This window comes from Osmerus eperlanus, chromosome 1 (assembly GCF_963692335.1).
Source record: "Osmerus eperlanus chromosome 1, fOsmEpe2.1, whole genome shotgun sequence".
Classification (NCBI taxonomy): domain Eukaryota; kingdom Metazoa; phylum Chordata; class Actinopteri; order Osmeriformes; family Osmeridae; genus Osmerus; species Osmerus eperlanus.
Genome location: NC_085018.1, coordinates 20,178,889 through 20,200,306, shown reverse-complemented (window position 1 = coordinate 20,200,306; position 21,418 = coordinate 20,178,889). Strand labels below are relative to the sequence as shown.

Here is a 21,418-nt window from a genome sequence, read left to right as displayed (position 1 = left end):
TACACACACACACACACTGGTGCCCTACTGGCCAGCTGCTTAAAAATAGGTTACCACAGTAGGGGTTGCTCCTGCCCATCTACACTGAAAAGCACAAATTTACCTTAATCTTGCTAAGATAATAAAAACAAAAATAGGAGATATTCTAAATGGTTCAAAGATACAGTATCACAAAATAGCTTTTAACATTATGTAAATGTAGCTTTTTTCTCTGTATTTCTACTGTATACTGTGTGTTTGTGTAATGTGTGTGTACTGTATACTGTGTGTTTGTGTAATGTGTATGTGTCCCTCTTGTGTTGACATGTTGAGGGTGATTAATGTCACCGCCTACTTTATTGCGTGTCAATGAATCACTGTGTTACAGTGCAATCTTGATAAGAGCCGGGTGAGAAAGAATCGATAGGAGCTAGGCTGGATTACACGACATGGGGGTCTGGGAACACTGATGAAAATGGAGCTATTTTTTAATCTATCACTAGATTTACTTATTCAAGGGTTCTCCAATTAATGATAGGAAAGAAGGGTTTTTAACTGCATAGCTGCTGATCCACAGTGTACTGTTTTGGAGCACTGTTGGGTTTGTTCTTCTCTCTGCACATTCCCCTGTACATGTCTGTTGTCCTGCTGTGCTGTCAGCATCACAGCATCACAGCACACACACACAGACAAACTAGCCCGTTCACACACACACACACACACACAGACAAACTAGCCCCTTCACACACACACACACACACACAGACAAACTAGCCCCTTCACACACACACACACACACACAAACTAGCCCCTTCACACACACACACACACACACACACCAGCCCCTTAACACAGACACAGAGTATGCAGTAGCATCACATCAAGTCACACAAAAGCACAGTACAAAACTGTCAGCATAAACAAAAGGTATTATTAGCTTTGACCTTTAAGGGTCTTGGAATGAAAACACAAATTGTTTGCCAGAGTCTGCATGACGGTCACTGTATTACTTTAGGTTAGATGATATCCCAAAAGTACTAGACACCTTAGATATCTAAGGTGTCATCTACAATACATGCTTTTAATAAAACCTGTAATTACTTTAAGGCTACCCATTGATATTTCCACAAGGTATATGTACTACCATGTACAGTTGCATGTTGCCTGGTCATTGACTGACCAACATCAGGTGGACTTGTGTATTGATTTTGTTCAAAGAAACACAATTGCTCTAAATTCAATTGTATTTTTTCCATAACCCTTCATGGAATTAAGTGCCACATGGACCCCAATTCAAGACAATAACATTGGACATTGATTGACTCTGAGGCTCAGCTCTGTAATGGAAGCAGCTAATACTTAATAATAAACTGTCTGCGTGTATCAAGGATGCTATCTGGGACCTAAGTTTCAGACTAGTGGCAGATATGCCAGTTTTGCCTCTGGATATTTCTGTCAGTTTCCTTTAAGTCTTTTAGTCTCCCTCCGTGAAACCCCAGATCCCCCACCACACCCTACCACACCCCACTATTTTAAAGCTGGTCTGAAATGTGGTATGTTGAATCAGTGTAGTCTGGATGTATTGTGTAAATGTTATGTAAGTGTTGAACATGTAAGCGTTAATTATGATAAGAGCCAATAAAAGCAGATTGTCAAGCGTAGCTGCCAATAAGAGGTGTGTTCTGCATTCATCCTCTGAGAGGACGCACCCTTAATGCCAGAGAGGACAGCGAAGGACGACTGTGATAGCTGCACTCTCCCCGTGTCTCAGTAGAACTGACTAATTTGCATAGCGGTTTGAATATTAACATAGTGACGCCTTAGGTCGGTCCTTGAACACTGCAATCAATTAGAATACAGCAGGCACCAGTCAGAATGGTCTCAATGTTCTGCTGTTGAAGCTGCTAGAAAGACGCCAAAAAATAAAAGCCGAGGTCAAATCTAAAGTATTGATCGTGGTCTGATGTCTCTTCTTCTGGTTCGCTTCCCTCTGTTAGAAGTTGTCAGAGCAGAGATTTGGGTTTGAGGCAGAATACTCCCTAAAGATGAAGAGGTTGTCTGAGTAGACAGAGCTACCGAGCAAGGAGGGATTGTGTTGTGTGCTGGGCGTTGATGACAGTTTGTGATTTTGGTGTGTGTATCTCTTCAAGGACAGCAGAAAAAGAGTGAGGATGTCAGTGTCACCTAATCTGTAGCAAATTGCTTGTAGCTATGTGTGTTTTTGTGCATATGCATGTATGCTTGTAGATGTGTGAGCTTTCATCTTTGTAGAGAGCAAAACTCACTGGCAGTCTCCTCTTTGCTTCTCTTGTAAATTGTGGGTTCCGGGTCTGCACTGAGAGGTGGGGAAATAGTGCCATGGACACACAGATGGTGTTGAAAGCCTCACAGGCACAAAATACGAGGCAGTTTTGTCCCTACTCCCTCCCACACCGAAGTCTGGCACTCAGTTAAAATGCAGCCCTGCTGAACGCATACTGGGTCATAACAGCATACATGGTACTGTAATCATGGACATGATCTCTACATGTTAGCACACTGGCTCTGAGTTATAAGGTCTAAGATGGTCTGTTCAGTAATCATGCTGTTACCCTAGTGGTGTCAGGGAATGTTTGTCCTCTGCGTCTTTCATCTTGACCTGTGAACATGCAGCTTACACTATATAACATATTAAAAATAATAACTGAGGTGAAAAAGTGAATTATTTCTTGAAAAGTATGATTACTGGGATTCCTGCAGAGAACATATTACGAATTTTAAATGCAGACTTTGATTTAATGTTTTAATAAAATATATGCTGTTCATTGCTCATTAATGAAAGCATGTCAAATACATATTCAAATGTATGTGTATGGGATGTGTAAGGAAAAGTAAGATTAGATTATCAAACATAAGTTTATATGATTCGTTTTACCATTTCCAGTCAGTCCATTAGGTCTTCACAATGAATACTAATGGTCCTTTACATGATCCCACAAATATCTTGTTGTCGTTTTAGCCCAAAGCATAGACTAAACAGAAATACAATATTTTTGCAAGACAGTGACCACTACGGAGTCTTATATTTGGAACAACTGTACACAGTACATAGCTATTTTTATTGATTAGAACCATGGTTATGAGTCTTTGCTTCTCTCCATGGCTGTGCCTTTGAAGTGTCCTCTGCGTGTCCTTGCCTCCACAGATAACCAAGCAGCAACTGGAGCAGACCAAGGGCCGCTTCCAGGCCTTCCTCAATGGGGACACTCAGATTGTGGCTGATGAGGCTTTCATCAATGCTGTTCAGAGCTACTACGAGGTAACCTTCCGCTTCTAACGTCATTTTTTCATTATGACTCTGCCAGCAAAATGACATGCAATAATGTGTTAACTTAACCCTGCACAGCAATGTCAGCCTAGGTTCTTTACAGATGCGTAATCGGACTGTTGGACCTGTGTCCTCTTCTACAAAACTCATCTTCACATGTCTATAATAGATGGTCATGTAGTGGTGTTATGTTTCTCATGTGAAATGCACTAGATAGCCTTAGCAGAAAATCTGATACCAAGCCTGATTAGTTATCGTTTCAAGATGTAACTTAATTAGCATAGAGATGAGAGTAATAAAAAGGCCCTCCAGCGCGGCCTCATGAGACATAGAACATCTCTATAAATCTAAAAGAGCAGCAGTTGAGATACAAATAGGCGATAGATCCAGCCCACTCACAGAGCGGGCTTCCCGGTCTCTCACAGGTTATGAGAGGAAGCTGCTGGTGGATGAAATGCAGTGTTATGTGCTCATGTATTCACCAGATGGAATATGACTCAGTGTTGAAAGCAAGGCACAGACATTGTTCAAATATAACGGTTCAAACCACAATCAGAAGTAATCCCTCATACCCTATAGAGAAAGTATATGCATCTCTGTGTGATGTATGATGTGTAAAATCAAAAGAATAGCCGCTACTGCATCTTGAGAGGGCCTGAAAAGCCAAACCAATCAATTCGAAAATTAGGTCATTGCATTTAATTATACAAAATGGCACCTCCATTGAAATAGTGTGGGGAGGTATTATTATACACATAATGGATGATGACAGGTTACTTTGTCTGTAGGCTTTAGACTAAAAACTCACAAACAGACGTTTGCTCTCTGTGTCATACAACCTTGAATGCTCCAATTTCAAAAGGACAATGTTAATTGAGTTACAAGCTTGTCATGGTTCCACCTCTCTAACCACAGTCTGCTCTCATCTTCCAGTGGATGAGACACACAACATGGCAGGCCTAAAACACTACTCTCCTTCCATTGTAGTGTCACTGGTGTTTAGTCATAGGAGATAAGGAAGCCACAATGTGACTGTCAGAGACTGAGGGGAGCTGGGCCTGACGGTAACTGTTTCTGATACTGTGTCTTTTTCCATCACTGAAAATGGCCATCTCCAGCTCTGTCTTTAGAGACAAGGAGGGTGACCCTGAAAGTATACCCTGAAAATAGATGCGCACACACACACACACTTCTAAAAAGAACAGGAAGATGCAAAGAGAATACCCATTAAAAAGCAGGAAATTATAGTTTCTGAAAAGTTCCTCATCAGTCTCTGCTTTCACTGGAGAGTGAGAAAAAAAGGTTTTAGGCAGACTCTTCTACCAGTCATCTAGCTATACAGGGAAGAAAAACATATATTTCACTTTAGTAGCTACCATAAAAACTGTAAAAGTTTCAAACTGAAGAGAAGGCTTTCCCCCACAGGGTCCTGAGACAGAAATGTTCTTTACCCTTTCCCTGAGTGAGGGAGGAACAGAATGCCCTCTCACCACCCTAAATAATGCACAAAATGAATTTGAATCAAACTGAGAGTGTAGGAGTGAATTTTCATCCATACCCGTCAGATTATCCCCCAGCATTTGAAATGTTCTATGCTGCTCTGTTGTTGTTATTTGTTTTGTGGAATACTTCAGGATATCACTGCAGAAAAAAGCACTTCCGAAACATTAATCCACCATTGTTGCCGTGCCGAGCCGACACACATCTCCTGATTTTCTCCTGTGTGCCTACTGGCTACTATTGGCTCATATTATATCTGCAGACGGAGAGTGGATGCAATGTTCAGTCTTCTCACAAAGCCTGCTCTGACAAGGAGATGGATTGATTTCACACTGATAGATGTGTGAAGACTTAAATGTTGAGGTGAACAGATCTCCAAGACAACCACTAGATTGAGAGCACATCCTTTTAATCTCTTGTACTGTACATGCCACTTCCTGCTGGATAATTACGGTTGAGTAAAATCATACCAAGTGAGCATTAGGCTTACGATGTTAGATATGAAAGCAAAACAGCCCATCAATGAGGCTATATTTTGTCATTAATGTTGGTAATTATAGTTTATTAGTAGTATGTTTTTAAACCATCTTTATAAATGTACTGTATCTTGAGCCTATTTGATAACTTACACATGATACTAAGAGGTTCACTTCCATACCTTTTGCCTTTTTGGTTTGGAGGTGTAAACTCCATCTTTCCTGATGCACCTCCCTGCCTGTCCATAGCCTGAACTTGCTAATACTTGTTACCGGGGTCTGTGTTCTGACAGGTGTTCCTCAAGAGTGACCGTGTGGCGAAGATGGTCCAGAGTGGAGGCTTCTCAGCCAATGACTGCAGGGAGGTCTTCAAGCGGCACATCGAGAAGCGCGTCCGCAGCCTTCCCGAGATCGACGGCCTGAGCAAGGAGACGGTGCTGAGCTCCTGGATGGCCAAGTTTGACACCATCTACCGTGGAGACGAGGACCCGCGCAAGGCGCAGCAGCGCATGACGGCCAGCGCCGCCTCCGAGCTCATCCTCAGCAAGGACCAGCTGTACGAGATGTTCCAGAACATTCTGGGCATCAAGAAGTTTGAGCACCAGCTGCTTTACCAAGCCTGCCAGGTGAGTTTCACTGACACCCACAACTCAATGTGTTACATTTGTGTCTCTTTTAAAATATGTAAAACAGGGCTAAAAAACAAACTCCCAAAAGGTTTAGCTACGAAACATAAGTAATCTTTTACCCCATACAGGCTTAGCGATCACAACCTCAGATGATATTGAGCCCCCAACAGTCCTATATCAAAGACACTCATCACCATCCTCCCTTGGGGGATCCTGCTGAGATTCAGTCCTCCGCTGGCTGACATGTTGAGATTTCACAAGGATAATGGTGGACACCAGGGTGCTAGTGTCATACAGAACTCTTGATCCTTGCTGCCTCCATTTTACAGCACTCTCAGGGACTTCTGAGAGCAGTGCTAATGTATTCTTCTTCCTGGAGCTTAATTAAAAGTCTGATCACGGGACTATTTTGAGCCAAGCTCAGATACATTTACATTCTCCGCTCAGTTAATGCAAAAAAACATTCCCTTCTCTTATTTTGATTCAATCGACATGCCCTTGGAAAAGATTATCTTTGAAAGGTATAATCTTAGTCAACTTTTTCTAATGTTAACAAAATTGGAACAGGTACACATAGAGGATGCTCTAGGCATGTCCTTTAGAGATTAATGGGTCCACATGGAATGAGTAAAAAGTGAGGATCGAATGTAATTGATTCCTGTTAAGCCTTGAGCAGCTCATTTCTTCTATGGTTCTCATGTTAAGGTGAACCAGATCCCTGCAGTCCCCCATGGCCTTGTGTATTCTCCCACTGCATCTCTTTGAAGATTCTTAACCTAGTTTTCAAATGCTGGCAGCAAAGCTGGTGGTGTAGGGTCAAATTCTGCATGCAAAATGTGTGCCTTCCCCTTTGCAAATCCCACCTTCAGCAATGCAGAACTGAACGACGCAGTGTTGTAAATCTATGTTTATAATTGTGTCTTTGGTTCAAAACTGTTGTTCCTAATTCTGAGCTTAATTTATCAAGGCATTCTTTTTTAGAAAGGTTTATATTTTTTTGTGTTGTATTTACGATAATGGACAAGCGGTTGTTTGTCTAATGCTGTATTTTCAGTTCAACATACTGTAGATTACTTTTCAGAGGGGCAGAGTGATGGTCTGAATGATGAATGATTTACTTTTAGCGACTGCTTTAATGATCTGCTCTCAAATATTTTCGGCCATTTGATTTGCTGTCATTTCGAGTTTGATAGAAAACCTTCAGGATAGCTGTCATGAAGACGACACTGAGCCACTCCTTGATAAGACGCTGTGGCCTTTCACTTCCCCCTGCCATGAATGCCAGAGTCCTCACCGAAGGCATTTCACACAGGGAGGCTTAAGGCTGTTAAGGATTTGATGAGAGGTTTTCAGGGATTGGCTGGGATTCAGGGGCCATCATTTTTAGCTGTTATCACAGAGGATTTACATATTTATGGCCTCCTATCTGGAGAGTAGAAAAAAGTCAGCCGTCTATTTCTGTTCCCATGGTGAAGCAGTGAAGTACAGAGCAGTGTAGGCTCAAAAAAGGAAGTGACTCACAGCTGACGTAGATGGGTATGAAGCGAGGCTCCACCACCTTCTCTCTGAGCCTGTCCAGTGGAGGCTAGAGAGCAGATAGAGCTATGTGACCTTGAAATAAGTAATCCTTTACCATATCAATGGATCTGTCACCAGCCTTTCTGATATCACTCTTTCATTTTTCTCAAAATAGTCCCTGAGCAGGAAGAACATATGGCAATCGGTAATGTGAATATGCTTTGGGCCTGTGGAAAAGAACAGCATGAAAATACATACCTGTTGTTAAGTCTGTTTGTAAAATACTGCATTTTTCATAATTCACAATACAGGTTTTGATGGGTAAAAATGATTTTAAGCAACTAAATCCTTTCGAGGCCATACAACATGTGTAGTCTGAATCAAGGGAATCAATCTACGTCAAAAGAAAACAGTTTCGTTTTACAGCTTCAGCAATTTGCAGTTCTTTTCTTTTAGTGTAGATGTGTGGTGAAAGAGATTAAATTAGCTTGCCAATAGACTACTCATTCCCCACCTGGAGTTTATTTAATGAAAGCACAATCAGCACTAATTGCCAGGAGTCATCGAGCACCAGCAACAGACAGAAAACGTCCTGTTTTCCTTCTTGGGAGCATACATGCTGTACCAAAACATCCCTAAGATGAGGATCTGTACCGTAATCACCTAAACAATAGAAATTTGAAAGAACCTGAACAGGAAATGTACTCTTTACAGTTATGTCATGAAACAGTTGAATACTTCATAATTTAATTTTTTGTGTTCAGGTCCAGTGTTGCATAATTGACACAAAGCATCTTTACCAGGGAATGCACATTGTGCTACGTCTGCTACCATTATAGAAGTGGAGGAGGGACATTAACATCTGTTGAGAAGAACATCAGTCTGCCAAGACAAAATGAACAGCTTTTTGTTACATGTATTTTGCTGTCACCCGTTAATGCTTTCAATTACATAAAAGCTGTCAGTTTCTACTCCTAGTGCGTAAAGACTGCCTTCACCACAGAATGTTTGTAACACAGCAATTTTATTTTGTGCAGAAATGTTACTTAGATACATTGAAAACACATAGTTTTGTGAACTTTTTTCTATAGTCAGTTTATAAAATGGCAAAGAATTTAGAATAAAAGTGTCACATTCCCAAATCATAGATGACCTATTCATTTTGTGGCACTTATGTGATACAAATGATCAAATTTAATGGAGTGACTTGTTATTTTATAGTGAGTAAGAAAACAGTATATAACAGACTTCGTTGTCACTAATTGGCCAAAAAATCCTTATTTTCTCACGCTCAGCTAACGTGATCATGAGTATTTACCCGCACGGATGAACTTTCTCACTAGCTAAAACGATTACTCAATATTAAGTGGTTGCTGATTAAATTACCTGCGCCTTGGTATCAACGTCTGATGAGAGCACATCAAATTGACCCCCACTACAACCCCCCCCCCCCACCCCCCGAGCATGCACCTTCAGAACTTCATCTGCTACTGGAATGTTGGACGAGTCCACTGTAATTTGTCTTGTCAGCAAATGCTAGCTCGCAAATGGGGTCTGAGAGCTTCCTAGTTCAGCCTGTGGCTGATATCATTCTGTAACTGAGATGCTTCACTGCACACAGCAATGATGATGATGATGAGGAGACACGTGCTTCCTGGGCTTGGCCACCTCTACAGAGAAGCGGTGGTCCAGGCTACGATTGACTGCACAGGCATGGCAATCTGCATTGTTGATTTGAAAGGGCACGATTGTGCTCTGTGGAGATGGTTTCTTTTGGACTTGCCGCAAGTGTTGAGGATGAGCACATTCTGGAAGCCTCCTAATTAGCATGCTTTGCATAAGAGCTCCTCTCACACAAGAAGCTTTTCTCACACACAGGCTTGCTCACACATGGTGAGTCTAAATATAGACCAGCCGCTGCCACCTCTCCATGTCACATCCGCCTCCTGAACTAGCCAGCCCTTCTTGTCCACTAGCTCTCTCCCAAACACATGGCACTCATCCCTCTCTGTCCCTCGGGCTCCAGCCACCACGGTTCTGTGGGCTGTTTGCTGTTAGAGCCCTCTCCACCTGTGTAGCTGTCATCAGCTGCGCTGTTAACTACACCCGGCCTGACTTGGTTCCATCACCCCTGACCTACTGTCAGCTCAGCTAACACTGAAGGAACGTCACCTTTGGGTTAGATATAGCGCTGCCGTCAGTTCAGCTAACGCAGACGGAACCTTTAAGGCTCGGCTGGTGCTTCAAATCACCTGTGTGGGACTGGTGACAGCAGTGACCTTTGAGTGGCCGGCCTGATTAGATTGAGGTTCCATAGTGCACTACAGGGGGTGGCCTGAAACACCACCAACCACCCCCACTACCCCTACCATAAACAGCTATCAACACACACACACATTGAGGTGTGTGACTCACATGTCTCAAAAAGGTGATGGTATAATGACTGTAGCTACCTCCACCCACAGCCTCACTCTCTCTAAGCCCAACAGAACGTTCTCCACAATATTTCACTTTCACTACACATTCTAGGGTATGTGCCTTTGACAACGTAACTTCAAACAAAGCCTCACTTAGTTTCATGTACTATCCATTTTTAGATCTAAGAGGACGTTCAAATAGAATAGGATATTTTGTTCTCTTTAAATGTGAACATTTAAATGTTAAGGCATGTCTAGTTTTCTCTGGTGGATGTGTAGTGGAGAGTTGCTAAGCAACTTGGTAAAAATGCAGAGTCAGACGAGGCGTGGCTGGACCTGTGACAGTTCTGTTTGGATAGCACAAGTCAGAGGTCGCTGGCACAGCAGTCCGAGGGTGCCTGGAGCTCTTTACGCTTTGACGGGCAGAGCAGGATCGCCAGCGCCAAGGGAAACCGCATCCAAGCACAGCTCAGGGAGCACTCCAATCAGCATCAGCGCATTCTCAGTCCAGGCCTGGACCAGCACAAATATATTTCCTCCCGTCTAGAATGAGCTCCTGCCACACGGAGCAGATCTCTACTAAGATGTGGTGGTGTGGCTGTGGTGAGCTGCCGCTGCCTGGCTCTTGAGTTTCAGGCCCAGACTGTCAGTGCTGTGCAGGCATTCTGCTGCAGCTGGTGGCTATGTCTGATTATGTGCTCTACTAACCAGGAACTCTGGGAAATGCAGCAGGGTGGATGCACAGTGGCTAACACTAGAAACACACAGTACGTCACAGGTCACACCAATGTCCCTCTCTCTGATCTATGCCAACACATTTTGTGAATCAAGTGTTTCTGAGGAGCGTTTGAAACCTTAATTACCATGAAGCGTGTTTGATTTTTTTGGTTAAACATTTACATTTAGTAGACGCTCTTATCCAGAGCAACTTACAGTAAGTACAGGGACATTCCCCCGAGGCAAGTAGGGTGAAGTGCCTTGCCCAAGGACACAACGTCATTTGACACGGCCGGGAATCAAACCAGCGACCTTCTGATTACTAGCCGATTCTCTAACCGCTCAGCCACCTGACTCCCTATAAACAATCAAATACAATCAATTCAATAAATTGTCATATAAGACAACATAGTGCATAGTACGTCCTGAATGCTCAGATCTACTCCAGGAAGACCTGCATTACTGTCATTTTTCTATTTTCAGTTTGAAGGCTGAATCCCACTGGATTGAATCCTTGATTATTAAAGTGGAATCCATCAGTGTACTAAGCCAGAGCGCCCCTTTCACACACACCCACACACACACACTCTCTCTCGCTCTCTTTCTCTGTCAACTCCCCCATCTCTCCATCTTAGTCCAGGCTGAAAACAGAACTGCAGATTTCACTTAGCCGCCCTCCTCCCTCCCTGTTAGCGAGGCCTCACAGTGATTGCAGCTCATTCTCTCTGAACGGGGATTGCTAAAGGGAATCAATAGAGCAAAGCCTCAGAAGGAGGCCATGTTAATGTAATAGAGGTGGGTGAAATAGAGAGAGATCCGCTCTGGCTCACATCCCAGCAGTAGAATGCTCTGGGATCTTGGAGCTCTGAGTCAGGCACAGAGCAGGGCGCTCGGCCGGAGCGCCCAGAACAGGTTCCTCCCGTTTTGAATGGATGTTTTTTCTCCACACGTAGATTCAGACAAAATGGTACCTGCTTTAAAGCTCAAGTAACACCGCTCATTGGTTCATGGTATATTGGGTTGGGAATTGTTGGTATCATCTGGTGCCCGTGGGGCATTTCTGGTTGACCTTCTGTACACAGTTCCCTCTGTAGTAAAGACTGTGCTGGGATGCAGATGTGGCCTCAGAAGGGGTTGGTGGTGAGTCACAGTTATGTTGGAGGAAGATAAACAGTGCTGGCCATTAGAGTAGGAAGAGAGAAAGTGGAGATGAGGAGAGAGAAAGATCTCATCAACCCTCTTCTCTTTCCTTGTGTCAGCTAATATAAAGCTCTTCATTCATTATTGATGTGAGAGGGTCATGCATTTCTGTGCTTTTCATGACTATAGGGCAAAAACTAGGCTAACAGACGTCAGGTTCCTTTGCCCTCATTCAGACTATGACCCATCTTCCAAGGAGGAAACAAAAGCAAAATTTCCGCAAGATTGAAATCTTGGGGCCAGGCTTGGAAATTCACACCAGCCAAATGCATGTGAATTTGCTCAACCTGCAGCCACGGTGGCAGTCAGTGATGGGCAGTAGTGTCGCTACTTGTAGCGACACTACTAGCTTAACTACATTTGTCAGTAGCTTGGCGGTAACGTCGCTATTTACAAAACCAAGTAACTTTTCAGTAGCTAAGCTCTTTTATTGATCAAGTAGCGCAGTAGCGTCCTCGAAAGCTCATTTCTCCTGGACATTTCTGATGTTCATACATAAGGTTGGTGGATTATTGTGTTGACAAAGCACTGAAAAAGCATCTCACATATCCCGTTCTGCAGTTCATGTTACAACCGATTTCACGAGAGCTGAGTATAGCGAGGGCTGTCATCATCTCATCTCCACTCACACAGCGCCTGCACGGCCAGTCTGACTAGATAACAGCAATTGTGTATTAGCATTGTGGATTAGGCTATTGTTCAATAAATACATCTAAACATATTTTAGCCTTTATCTGACTGACAATTGTGTTGATCACTAAAATTGCATTGACTATGTATGCAGTTTTTTTACTGAAAGTAGCTACTAATGTATCAAGCTACTTTTGACAGATTTTTGTAACTTAGCTTGCTACATTTTTATGAGTGGTAGCTTCTGTGTAGTGAAGCTGAATTTATTGTAGAGTAGCTAGTAGCTTAGCTCACTACACATATCAAGTAGCTTGCCCATCACTGGTGGCGGTTAAATAAAAGTATAGCATCAACAAATAATGCAATTGGAGAATCACCTCACCAACTAGCCCAGTGTATGCTTAAAGGCCTTTACACACCAAAGGCGGCAGCAGCCGGCCGAAACATATTTTTTCACTGGTTGGTGGAAAGTTCACGTCACTGTAAGATGTCATTTTGGTCAAAGTCTACACGGAGTTAATGCAAGTATCTAAGCAGAGCTCTGCCCTGACTATGTCACTTTGCACTCTAAATATTTTATCATAAATAATCATACTTGGATATTGTAGATCTTGTTATTTTTCACATGCAGTTACTGCCAGTTAAATGTAACATTTCAGACATGGTTGTCTTCCTCCAGTCCTCTCCTTTACCACCAGTCGTTAGAAATCGAGCTTGGGTCACACTCCATAACAACACAACACTGCAACCATGACAATGCGCCTTGTGTGGTGTCAGCATGGTAACCTATTTGTCTTCACTAAAAGGAGCTCTACCTTTTTGGCCCCCTGTGGATTGCGGTCTCTGTGGATCAATTGCTCCCTTGTCTAAGGAGGTGTGCCTCCTGTGGTGATTCAGTATCGCTGCATGGCAGTGGCTTTGCCAGCAGGGTGTAACAGGCCTTGAAGGCTGAGTGGGTGTTTGTGACAGGACTGAAAGTGACTGCTGCACGGCCAACCTGGCTCGTGGTGCTGCGGGCTCTGTGAGCTTGTGTGGGTGTAGCCGTGGACATGTCATAATGCTAGAACATAGGCACAGTCCTGACAGGATTCCTAGTGGGAGAAATATGGATTGAATAATAGATCAAGTCTTTCAGCCTGGAATAGAGCAGGGGGGTGGTTATTGCTTAGAGAGAAAAACTTGGCGGGATGGATGTTACAGAAATAAAGGAATTTCTTCTGATATGAATGCCAGTGTTGACTCTCACTGTATAGTATGTCTGTCACTCTTATTTCATTATATACACATTGATTCCCACTCTCTGTGTTATTGTTTCTCAACCAACAAATCAAACTAATGGAGTTGTGCACTGTGGAAAGAAAATGGAAGACAATATATTACTCTTAATTTTGGTACTCTGTTCTCAGAATGATTGAGTCCAATCCAGAGTTGTTAATATTTATTTGCATTCTGTAAATTGAAATAAATTAAGTGAAGGCAGAAGAGACAGTGTCCTCCCCTGGTTTGGGACAGCAGGCTGGTGAAGGGTGTGGGGATGTGATGGAGGCTGTACTGACCCCAGGACTCTGCGCTGTGTGTCCTGTGTTTACTACCAGTTGGACAACCTGGATGAGCAGGCTGCTCAGATCAGACGAGAGTTGGACGGACGTCTTCAGATGGCAGACCAGATTGCCCGGGTAAGTAAAACACCATGAACAACAAGTTCTCATTCAATCAGGACCTGAGTTCAGCAGTATATCAATAGATCACTACAGTTTGTCAATATATCTACTGAATCTGATATAAAAACCCTCTGAATGGCATCAAATCAAATTGAGAGAAATGCAAAGTGACAGTACCACATTTTCCTGGTCCCATTGCAGGGTGGAAAGTTCCCCAAGTTTGTGTCCAAAGAGATGGAAGCAATGTACATCGAAGAGCTCAAATCATCAGTGAACCAGCTGATGGCCAACCTGGAGAGCATGCCCGTGTCCAAGGGGGGAGACTTCAAACTGCAGAAGCTCAAGCGGGGCCACAACACGTCCATCATAGACATGGGCCAGGAGGACGAGAACACACTGTCCAAGTCTGACGTGGTGCTCTCCTTCACCCTGGAGGTACACACCAGGCAGGCCCTTAAAGTCTCTGGATGTTTGTGGGAACCAGGCATGTGTCCTAGTGGAACGTATAGATTAATTGTCTCCATCGCAACCTGTATCGATTGAAGGTAATACCGAACATTTAGAGGAATCATCGTCTTGTCGTAACATATAGGCTAGTACTCAATTTTAACTGTGTATACTTTAATGTAGATCCAGACTGCGAGGCAAGTCTGAGGCCAGAACAGGATCTTTGAGGCGAGCAGACAGACCTGCTACCTCAACAAAGATGATGAGTCACAGCCATTATCCGTCATCATGATGAGCTGTGATAGTTGATAAAAATGCATCATGTCACACTAGAGAGAAATGAAATAGAATACTGCTATTTGACAAGTGCTGTTTTTCCTCTTTCTGAGTCCAAGGACATCACTTACACAGATCAATGCCTCTCTCAGCAGGTGTTTTTAGAATCATAAAGAGGCTGTGATTAGTGTTGCATTGAATTTACTTTAACAATTTACATACAATTTTATGTTTGATTCATTTAATGGATGCTTTTATCCATAGCAACACATAAACAGTGCAGATATAAAGTACAGCAGAAGATTAAGGACCAGAAGTGATGGTTCTACAGTATTTTGGTGGTAAAAAGAAACAAGTCAAGAAACTGTCTGTATTTACTAGCTATATGGAACCACATCTCATCAACCAATCACGGAGAACAAAAAAGAATACAACAGTGCGACAATAACATCTCGACTACTGGAACAAGCTAAATAATGCATGGGAACATAAAATACATTAGTTAGCTAGCTACTGTAAAATATGTCTTTATATACGTATGTTAGGTGCAGCCCTTATGACACTTATCACAGAATACCATATTCTTTCTTTTTAATGATTTAAAGATATTGTAGTAGTATTCCATAATGTCATGGCAGGAGTGTGCTGTTTGGGGGGGGTGACATGAGGTTCAGGGCTGAGTATTGTGGTGATGGAGGGGGTTCAGTGTGAGTCTGGAGTCATGGCTGGTACTTGTCATTTCCAGGTGGTCATCATGGAGGTGGTGGGCCTCAAGTCTCTGGCTCCTAACAGGATTGTCTACTGCACGATGGAGGTGGAGGGGGGAGAGAAACTCCAGACAGACCAGGCTGAGGCCTCCAAGCCCACGTAAGATCCGGCTCGATCTACCCCACACAGTGACCAACACAACCAACCATGACTGTACTTTACATTCCCTGAGTCATCTGTGATTCCCGGTTAAACCCTCACAGCCAGATTCCATCTTGACTCGAGATGTTAAGTCTCCCTGTCCGCCTTTGGTACTATTTCTCATGGGGTGGTAGATAGAGTTGGGTCAGAGGATTAGTCACTTCATAGATTACATTTCAATACTTGCGAAAGTCTGAAAGATTAAGAGTTATCTTAGATAAAGAGGGATTATTTCCCAGTAGGTAAATATTAAGTGAGATTTCTGAGCCTTGGCTACTCCTACCCACAGATTTAGGGTTTAATAAGAGAGAGGCAGATGGGGAGTGTAGGTTATAGAGAGAGTGGGACTTCACCCACGGGACTCGTATAGTGTAGTCTGGTATGGGGAGGCTGATTAGAGGTTTGAGAAGAATGAGTCCTCATCCAGCACTCCTCAAAATGACATATTACAGACTGCTCTCCATTCACTACACACACTCAAGCACACACGCACATACAATTTGTAGTGAATAAATGCAGTGATTTTGTTGTGCTTAAATATTCTCTACATATGGTGGAGCACTTCAAAAACGGCATATAAATCTTATATATTAGAGTGGTCATTCATTTTGGTATGCAGAATATGTGACTCATGGTACAGTAGGTATCCTAGAATACAAAACCCAGAAAACATCCTTAAAACGTTGGTTTTGTAAAGACATGGGAACAGCCACCCTAGAGTATGAAACAGGGATTTCTTTGGGTATTTGTCAGTTAGGGTTTAAAAGGCATTGGGCTATTGTGGTTCATATAATGTTACCAATAACCTAGTGTACATGTTTTGAGGATAACCAGCCTACCCAACAACTGACTAGAAGACTCCTGGTAGCGCTGAAGGTGTGCTGAATACCAATGCCTTTGTAGACATTTGGTTGGATCTGCAAGGTCACCTTCATGCCATTGTAATAGCTCCATCTGGCAAAACCCCACCCCACCAGAAGCCCCCCCACCACACACTCTCCTCCCTTGGCCTTCAGTACAGGAGGGATTCTATTGTTGAGCAGTTTACAGTATGTAAAGGGTAATACATATAACAGTCCAAGTTTAAACAGGATGTCAAATTCTTATTTCTGGGTGAGATTTACGACAAAGCCTACAGAATGACGCATTCATTGGTCTTCTCCATGGCCCCCCCTTGTGGTTGTATGAAGCAAGACTTTGGATTCAACAAAGCTAGTGATGTCCTCCTTCCTGCACCAATGTCTGCTTCCCCTTCCTGCCCTTGAATTAGTCAAAAACATTACTTTGAACATGTCCTGTCTGCAACAGCTGACAATGTCATATGTTTCCCTATCAATCAACGATGAACAAATTTAATACGTTATTGTAGTGTAGCCATTGTACATCAATGCTTATTTTGTAAAGGCTGTTACGTGCAGTGCTATTTTTAATATTTCCAATTGTGAGTGTGTGTGTGTGTGTGTGCGAGCGTTTGTTTGTTAGATGTGTATTTGTGTGTGAGTGAATGTGTTCCCTCAGGCTCGTGCACCAGGCACCCACTCAGTCTCACTCCATCTCCTCTCTCTAATAAATTGAAATGTTACTGCAGCATAGTGTGTGTAGGACTAGACAATGCATTTCATATCACCCCCTCATTGTTGCACACGGCAGGTTCAGTGACAAATTAAGTGTCAGTTGCTTTCCCAGGCCTGTGCCGTAAACTGGTTACACGGTCACAGCTTATGGTCTTTTCTTTTCATTCTGCTTCGGAGGAGACTCTTCAACAACCGCAGAAATCTTCTTCGAGCATCTAGCTCACAGACTTTCACAAGAAAGCCGTGTTGCTGGATACACATAGTTAGGACATTAGGAGAGACAGAGAGGCAGTGAGAGACTGGCAGATGCTGAAGGACACCTTGAGTCTTATTGGTGCATCGTTTCCAAGTTGTGTTGACCTTGCGACTGCTGTGTATCGTGGTGAAACTGTTGATCGGTGAGCTTTATCTGGGCGGGTTGAAGAGTGGTTTCCATTCACGTGTCTCTGGTGTTGTGTCTTTCAGCTGGGGGACCCAAGGGGACTTCACTACCACACACCCTCTCCCTGCTGTCAAGGTGAAACTGTTTACAGAGAGCACCGGAGTGCTGGCACTGGAGGACAAGGAGCTGGGCAGGGTAACCCGACTCTTTTGATTGGATTTTCTAGATTCTGTTTATATCCACATTTTTCAGTTCACAAAGACATATACAGGTTCCACACAAATAAAGTTATAAGCCTTCCAAAGAAAATCCATTCTTCTTGCTTAATAAAATGAAGGTCATACTGTACGACCCATATACTGAACAGCGATGTGGGCAAGATCTGTCTATTCTTCCCCTCCTCCCTCTCCCCCCTTTCCACTGATCAGCTCTCACGTGGGACCTGGCTTGAAGAGCCACACACACACACACACAAACGCCATCCTGCCTAGCCTTCACTCACACTAATCCTGTACAGTGCATCATTCCATCCCTGCTGTAATATTGTCATTCAGGGCACAGCTCAGCCTAATCACCTCAGCCAGGGAAAAGGCTTGTGTCATAAGCTATTGCCAGGTAAGCACAATGTGTTTACAGTACCTCCAGACAGAACTGCTGCCCAGGCCCATGCTGTCCCTTTATTAGACCCTAGTGGAGTGGCATAACTGCTCATCATCAGAATCCGTGATTCACTGTTATCTCTTTGTGAATGGCTGACCTGCTCCGTAGTGTTGTGTGGTGTGCATGTATATTTCAGACTCCCTCTGCCCTGTCTCCTTTCTCCTACTTCCTGTGCTGTATGGTGTGGTGGGCTGAGACTGACACAGGGCATGACAGGTTCATTGTACCCTTGTTAGTGGTCCTAACTACATCATTCTCTGTCTTTGCTTCAGCTTCACTCCTCCGAAGTTAAAAACATCTGCTGTTCGCATAATAACAATGGAAATACACTGGAGACAAAAACAACTATATGATACCCTATATTTCAGCTTTGGCTTTCACTGTCTGCCACCAATTGTACGCTGATCGATCTGGTGTTGGGTGGCTATGAGGAGTGGCGGCCATCAAGGGCACTGGGGGGGATATGTGTGGAGGGGAAGGGGGCTGTGATACATCACCTAGTGGTGGTGACCTTGGCTGTGACAGGGCTCTTTGATCTCCTTCTGCAGAAGCAGCACTGGCAGCAAGGCTTCCTCAAAGCTCTTTAACTCAGCAAAGAGAGATTAGGCCTCTGCCTCGCTCACTCTCCTGTGATACAGAGACTCAGGCATCACACACACACAGAGATAGACACACACACACACACACAGATAAACACACATACACACACACACACACACAGGGGCCTGCCAGAGAACGATTAAGATTTAATGGAACCTCGTGAAAATGAATTGGCTGTTCAGAATCCCTGAGAATGCTGACTGGTGGAGCTGAATAGTGCACAGATCCAGACCAAAAATTACTTAGTACACCTGGCAGACATTTAGCCTATGCTTTGATTGTAGATGCATACTGTACAAGGCATAATAGAATTATTTCTAAAAACAACCAGTGAATTACTGTGATTTGTCACCTCTGCCTGCCGCATGTTTGGCTTGTGTACAGGTTGTTCTTCACCCAACCCCTAACAGCCCCAAGCAGTCTGAGCTGCATAAGATGGCCTTGACCAAGGCCTGCCCTGACCATGACCTGAAGATCAAACTGGCCATCCGCATGGACAAACCCCAGAACATGAAGCATTCTGGGTAAGAGGATTGCCTCTTTACCACTACTTATTTCTCACATATTTCTTACAGAACTTCAGCCTTCTCATATCCTTGGCCTCATTTCTAGTCACGTCCAATGGAAAAGTACTGTGAGGTGTGATACTCCCCCTGGTGGATACTAGTGGGTATTTTGATTTGTACACAGTTGAAGTATTGAGGGCAGCGGAGGCGTAAATGACGCAGCGTGTCTCCCTCACAAAGCTCATCTTGTTTTGAATGTTTACGCTGATGAACTTTAATATTTCTCACCCGTGTTGACAGGTACTTGTGGGCATTTGGCAAAAATGTGTGGAAGCGCTGGAAGAAGCGATTCTTCGTACTGGTGCAGGTGGGTTTGTAAGATGAAACCTACAGGAGAAAGACTATTACATGTGTTGCTAATATGAGGAAATACAGTAGTCGTCCTGTACAAGTGAATGATGATGAATGGTCTTGCAGGTGAGCCAGTACACGTTTGCCATGTGCAGCTACAGAGAGAAGAAATCTGAGCCTCAGGAATTGCTGCAGCTGGACGGCTACACTGTGGACTACACTGACCCACAGCCTGGTAGGACCACACACACACACACTGTGGACCACACTGACCCCCAGTCTGGTAGGACTACACACACACACACACTGTGGACTACACTGACCCCCAGTCTGGTAGGACTACACACACACACACACTGTGGACTACACTGACCCCCAGCCTGGTAGGACTACACACACACACTCACACACAAGCGTGCAGGCAGAAACGCTGTTTGTCTGCCACCAGCATCCAATCGCTCATGTTAAGTCTAATATATGTCCGATTTCAGGCCTGGATGGTGGCAGATCTTTCTTCAACGCCGTGAAGGAGGGAGACACTGTCGTCTTCGCCAGCGACGACGAGCAGGACCGTATCCTGTGGGTGCAGGCCATGTACCGGGCCACAGGCCAGTCCCACAAACCCGTCCCCCCCACCCAGGTCCAGAAACTCAACTCCAAGGGGGGGGCCGCAGCTCAGATGGATGCTCCCATTTCTCAGTTCTGTAAGTAACCCAGTTCAGAACATAATCAGCTAAGCAAAAAGCAGGTTTCATCTGATAGCTCTCACTCATGAACGTCTCACGCCATGCCTCCCACACTGCAGTCACAGTCACACACACAGTCACACACACACACCCAGTCACACACACACAGAAACGCACGGCCCCTGCTATCCCACAGGTCTGTCCAGCATCCAATGGACCTCCGCTCGTTGTCAACTACACATGTTTAAAGGTGCAATTCCTCATGACTGCTCGTTCATCTGCTCTCTAAACATCGACCGGGCTGAAAAATGAGAGAATAAGAACTAAGGCCAAACCACAATTTAAATAGGTCATGAAATATATACGATCTGAACACTGCTGGTCTTAAAGCTAGTCTTTGATCGTGGCACTTCCTCACCTCATGTTATGTTTGTGACACTAATACTGCTATCAGGGAACTTGGCCCTAACCTCAAGCCTGTGTTCTTGTCCGCTGACAACAGCTTGTGAACAGCAGTGGAATATTCTGTTTCCTTTTAGAGGGTCACTCCCCTCTGGTTTGTCCAGTCCCTACCAGTCTAGTCAGATATCTCTGTAGTTTTAACCGCTATGTCACTTTACTTGCACCTTTAAGCAGCCCTCTGGTCAGGTAGCAAAGAGAAGGTAAGACTGTCTGTAGCAGTGTGGCAACACATTCTGTTGTAAATGTTTCTTCTGTGTACCTTTCATTAAAAGAGTAACTAATACTATTGCAGATTAATGATTAAATCAAAGAAGAGTAGGTTGCTGTTTTCCTTAAGAAATGAACTTTTCAATCGGCGTAACTAATTATTATTATTTTAGATCTCTCTTCTTATTTAACACTGTAAAGTCTACTACAGTGTATAAACATACAGTAATCTAGCTTTGTCAGTATGCTACACTCACTGCAAGTCCTGTTCTGTGGATTGTGTATTTCTACCATATATACAATTTTTTTACTCAAAAGTCAACA

General features: G+C 43.7%; 1 protein-coding gene across 14 annotated transcripts in view; it reads left to right on the top strand.

Moving 5' to 3' along the window:
* cadpsb (Ca2+-dependent activator protein for secretion b) overlaps positions 1–21,418 on the top strand; it is a 55,126-nt gene that overhangs the window by 7,554 nt on the left and 26,154 nt on the right. For all 14 annotated transcript variants that reach the window (XM_062468785.1, XM_062468794.1, XM_062468776.1 and 11 more), the window contains exons 2-11: positions 3,164–3,277; positions 5,556–5,888; positions 13,969–14,049; positions 14,236–14,469; positions 15,503–15,624; positions 17,706–17,817; positions 19,267–19,406; positions 19,689–19,755; positions 19,866–19,974; positions 20,231–20,443. In XM_062468785.1, the coding sequence (XP_062324769.1) occupies positions 3,164–3,277; positions 5,556–5,888; positions 13,969–14,049; positions 14,236–14,469; positions 15,503–15,624; positions 17,706–17,817; positions 19,267–19,406; positions 19,689–19,755; positions 19,866–19,974; positions 20,231–20,443 (1,525 nt within the window). The remainder of the gene's footprint in view (positions 1–3,163; positions 3,278–5,555; positions 5,889–13,968; positions 14,050–14,235; positions 14,470–15,502; positions 15,625–17,705; positions 17,818–19,266; positions 19,407–19,688; positions 19,756–19,865; positions 19,975–20,230; positions 20,444–21,418) is intronic.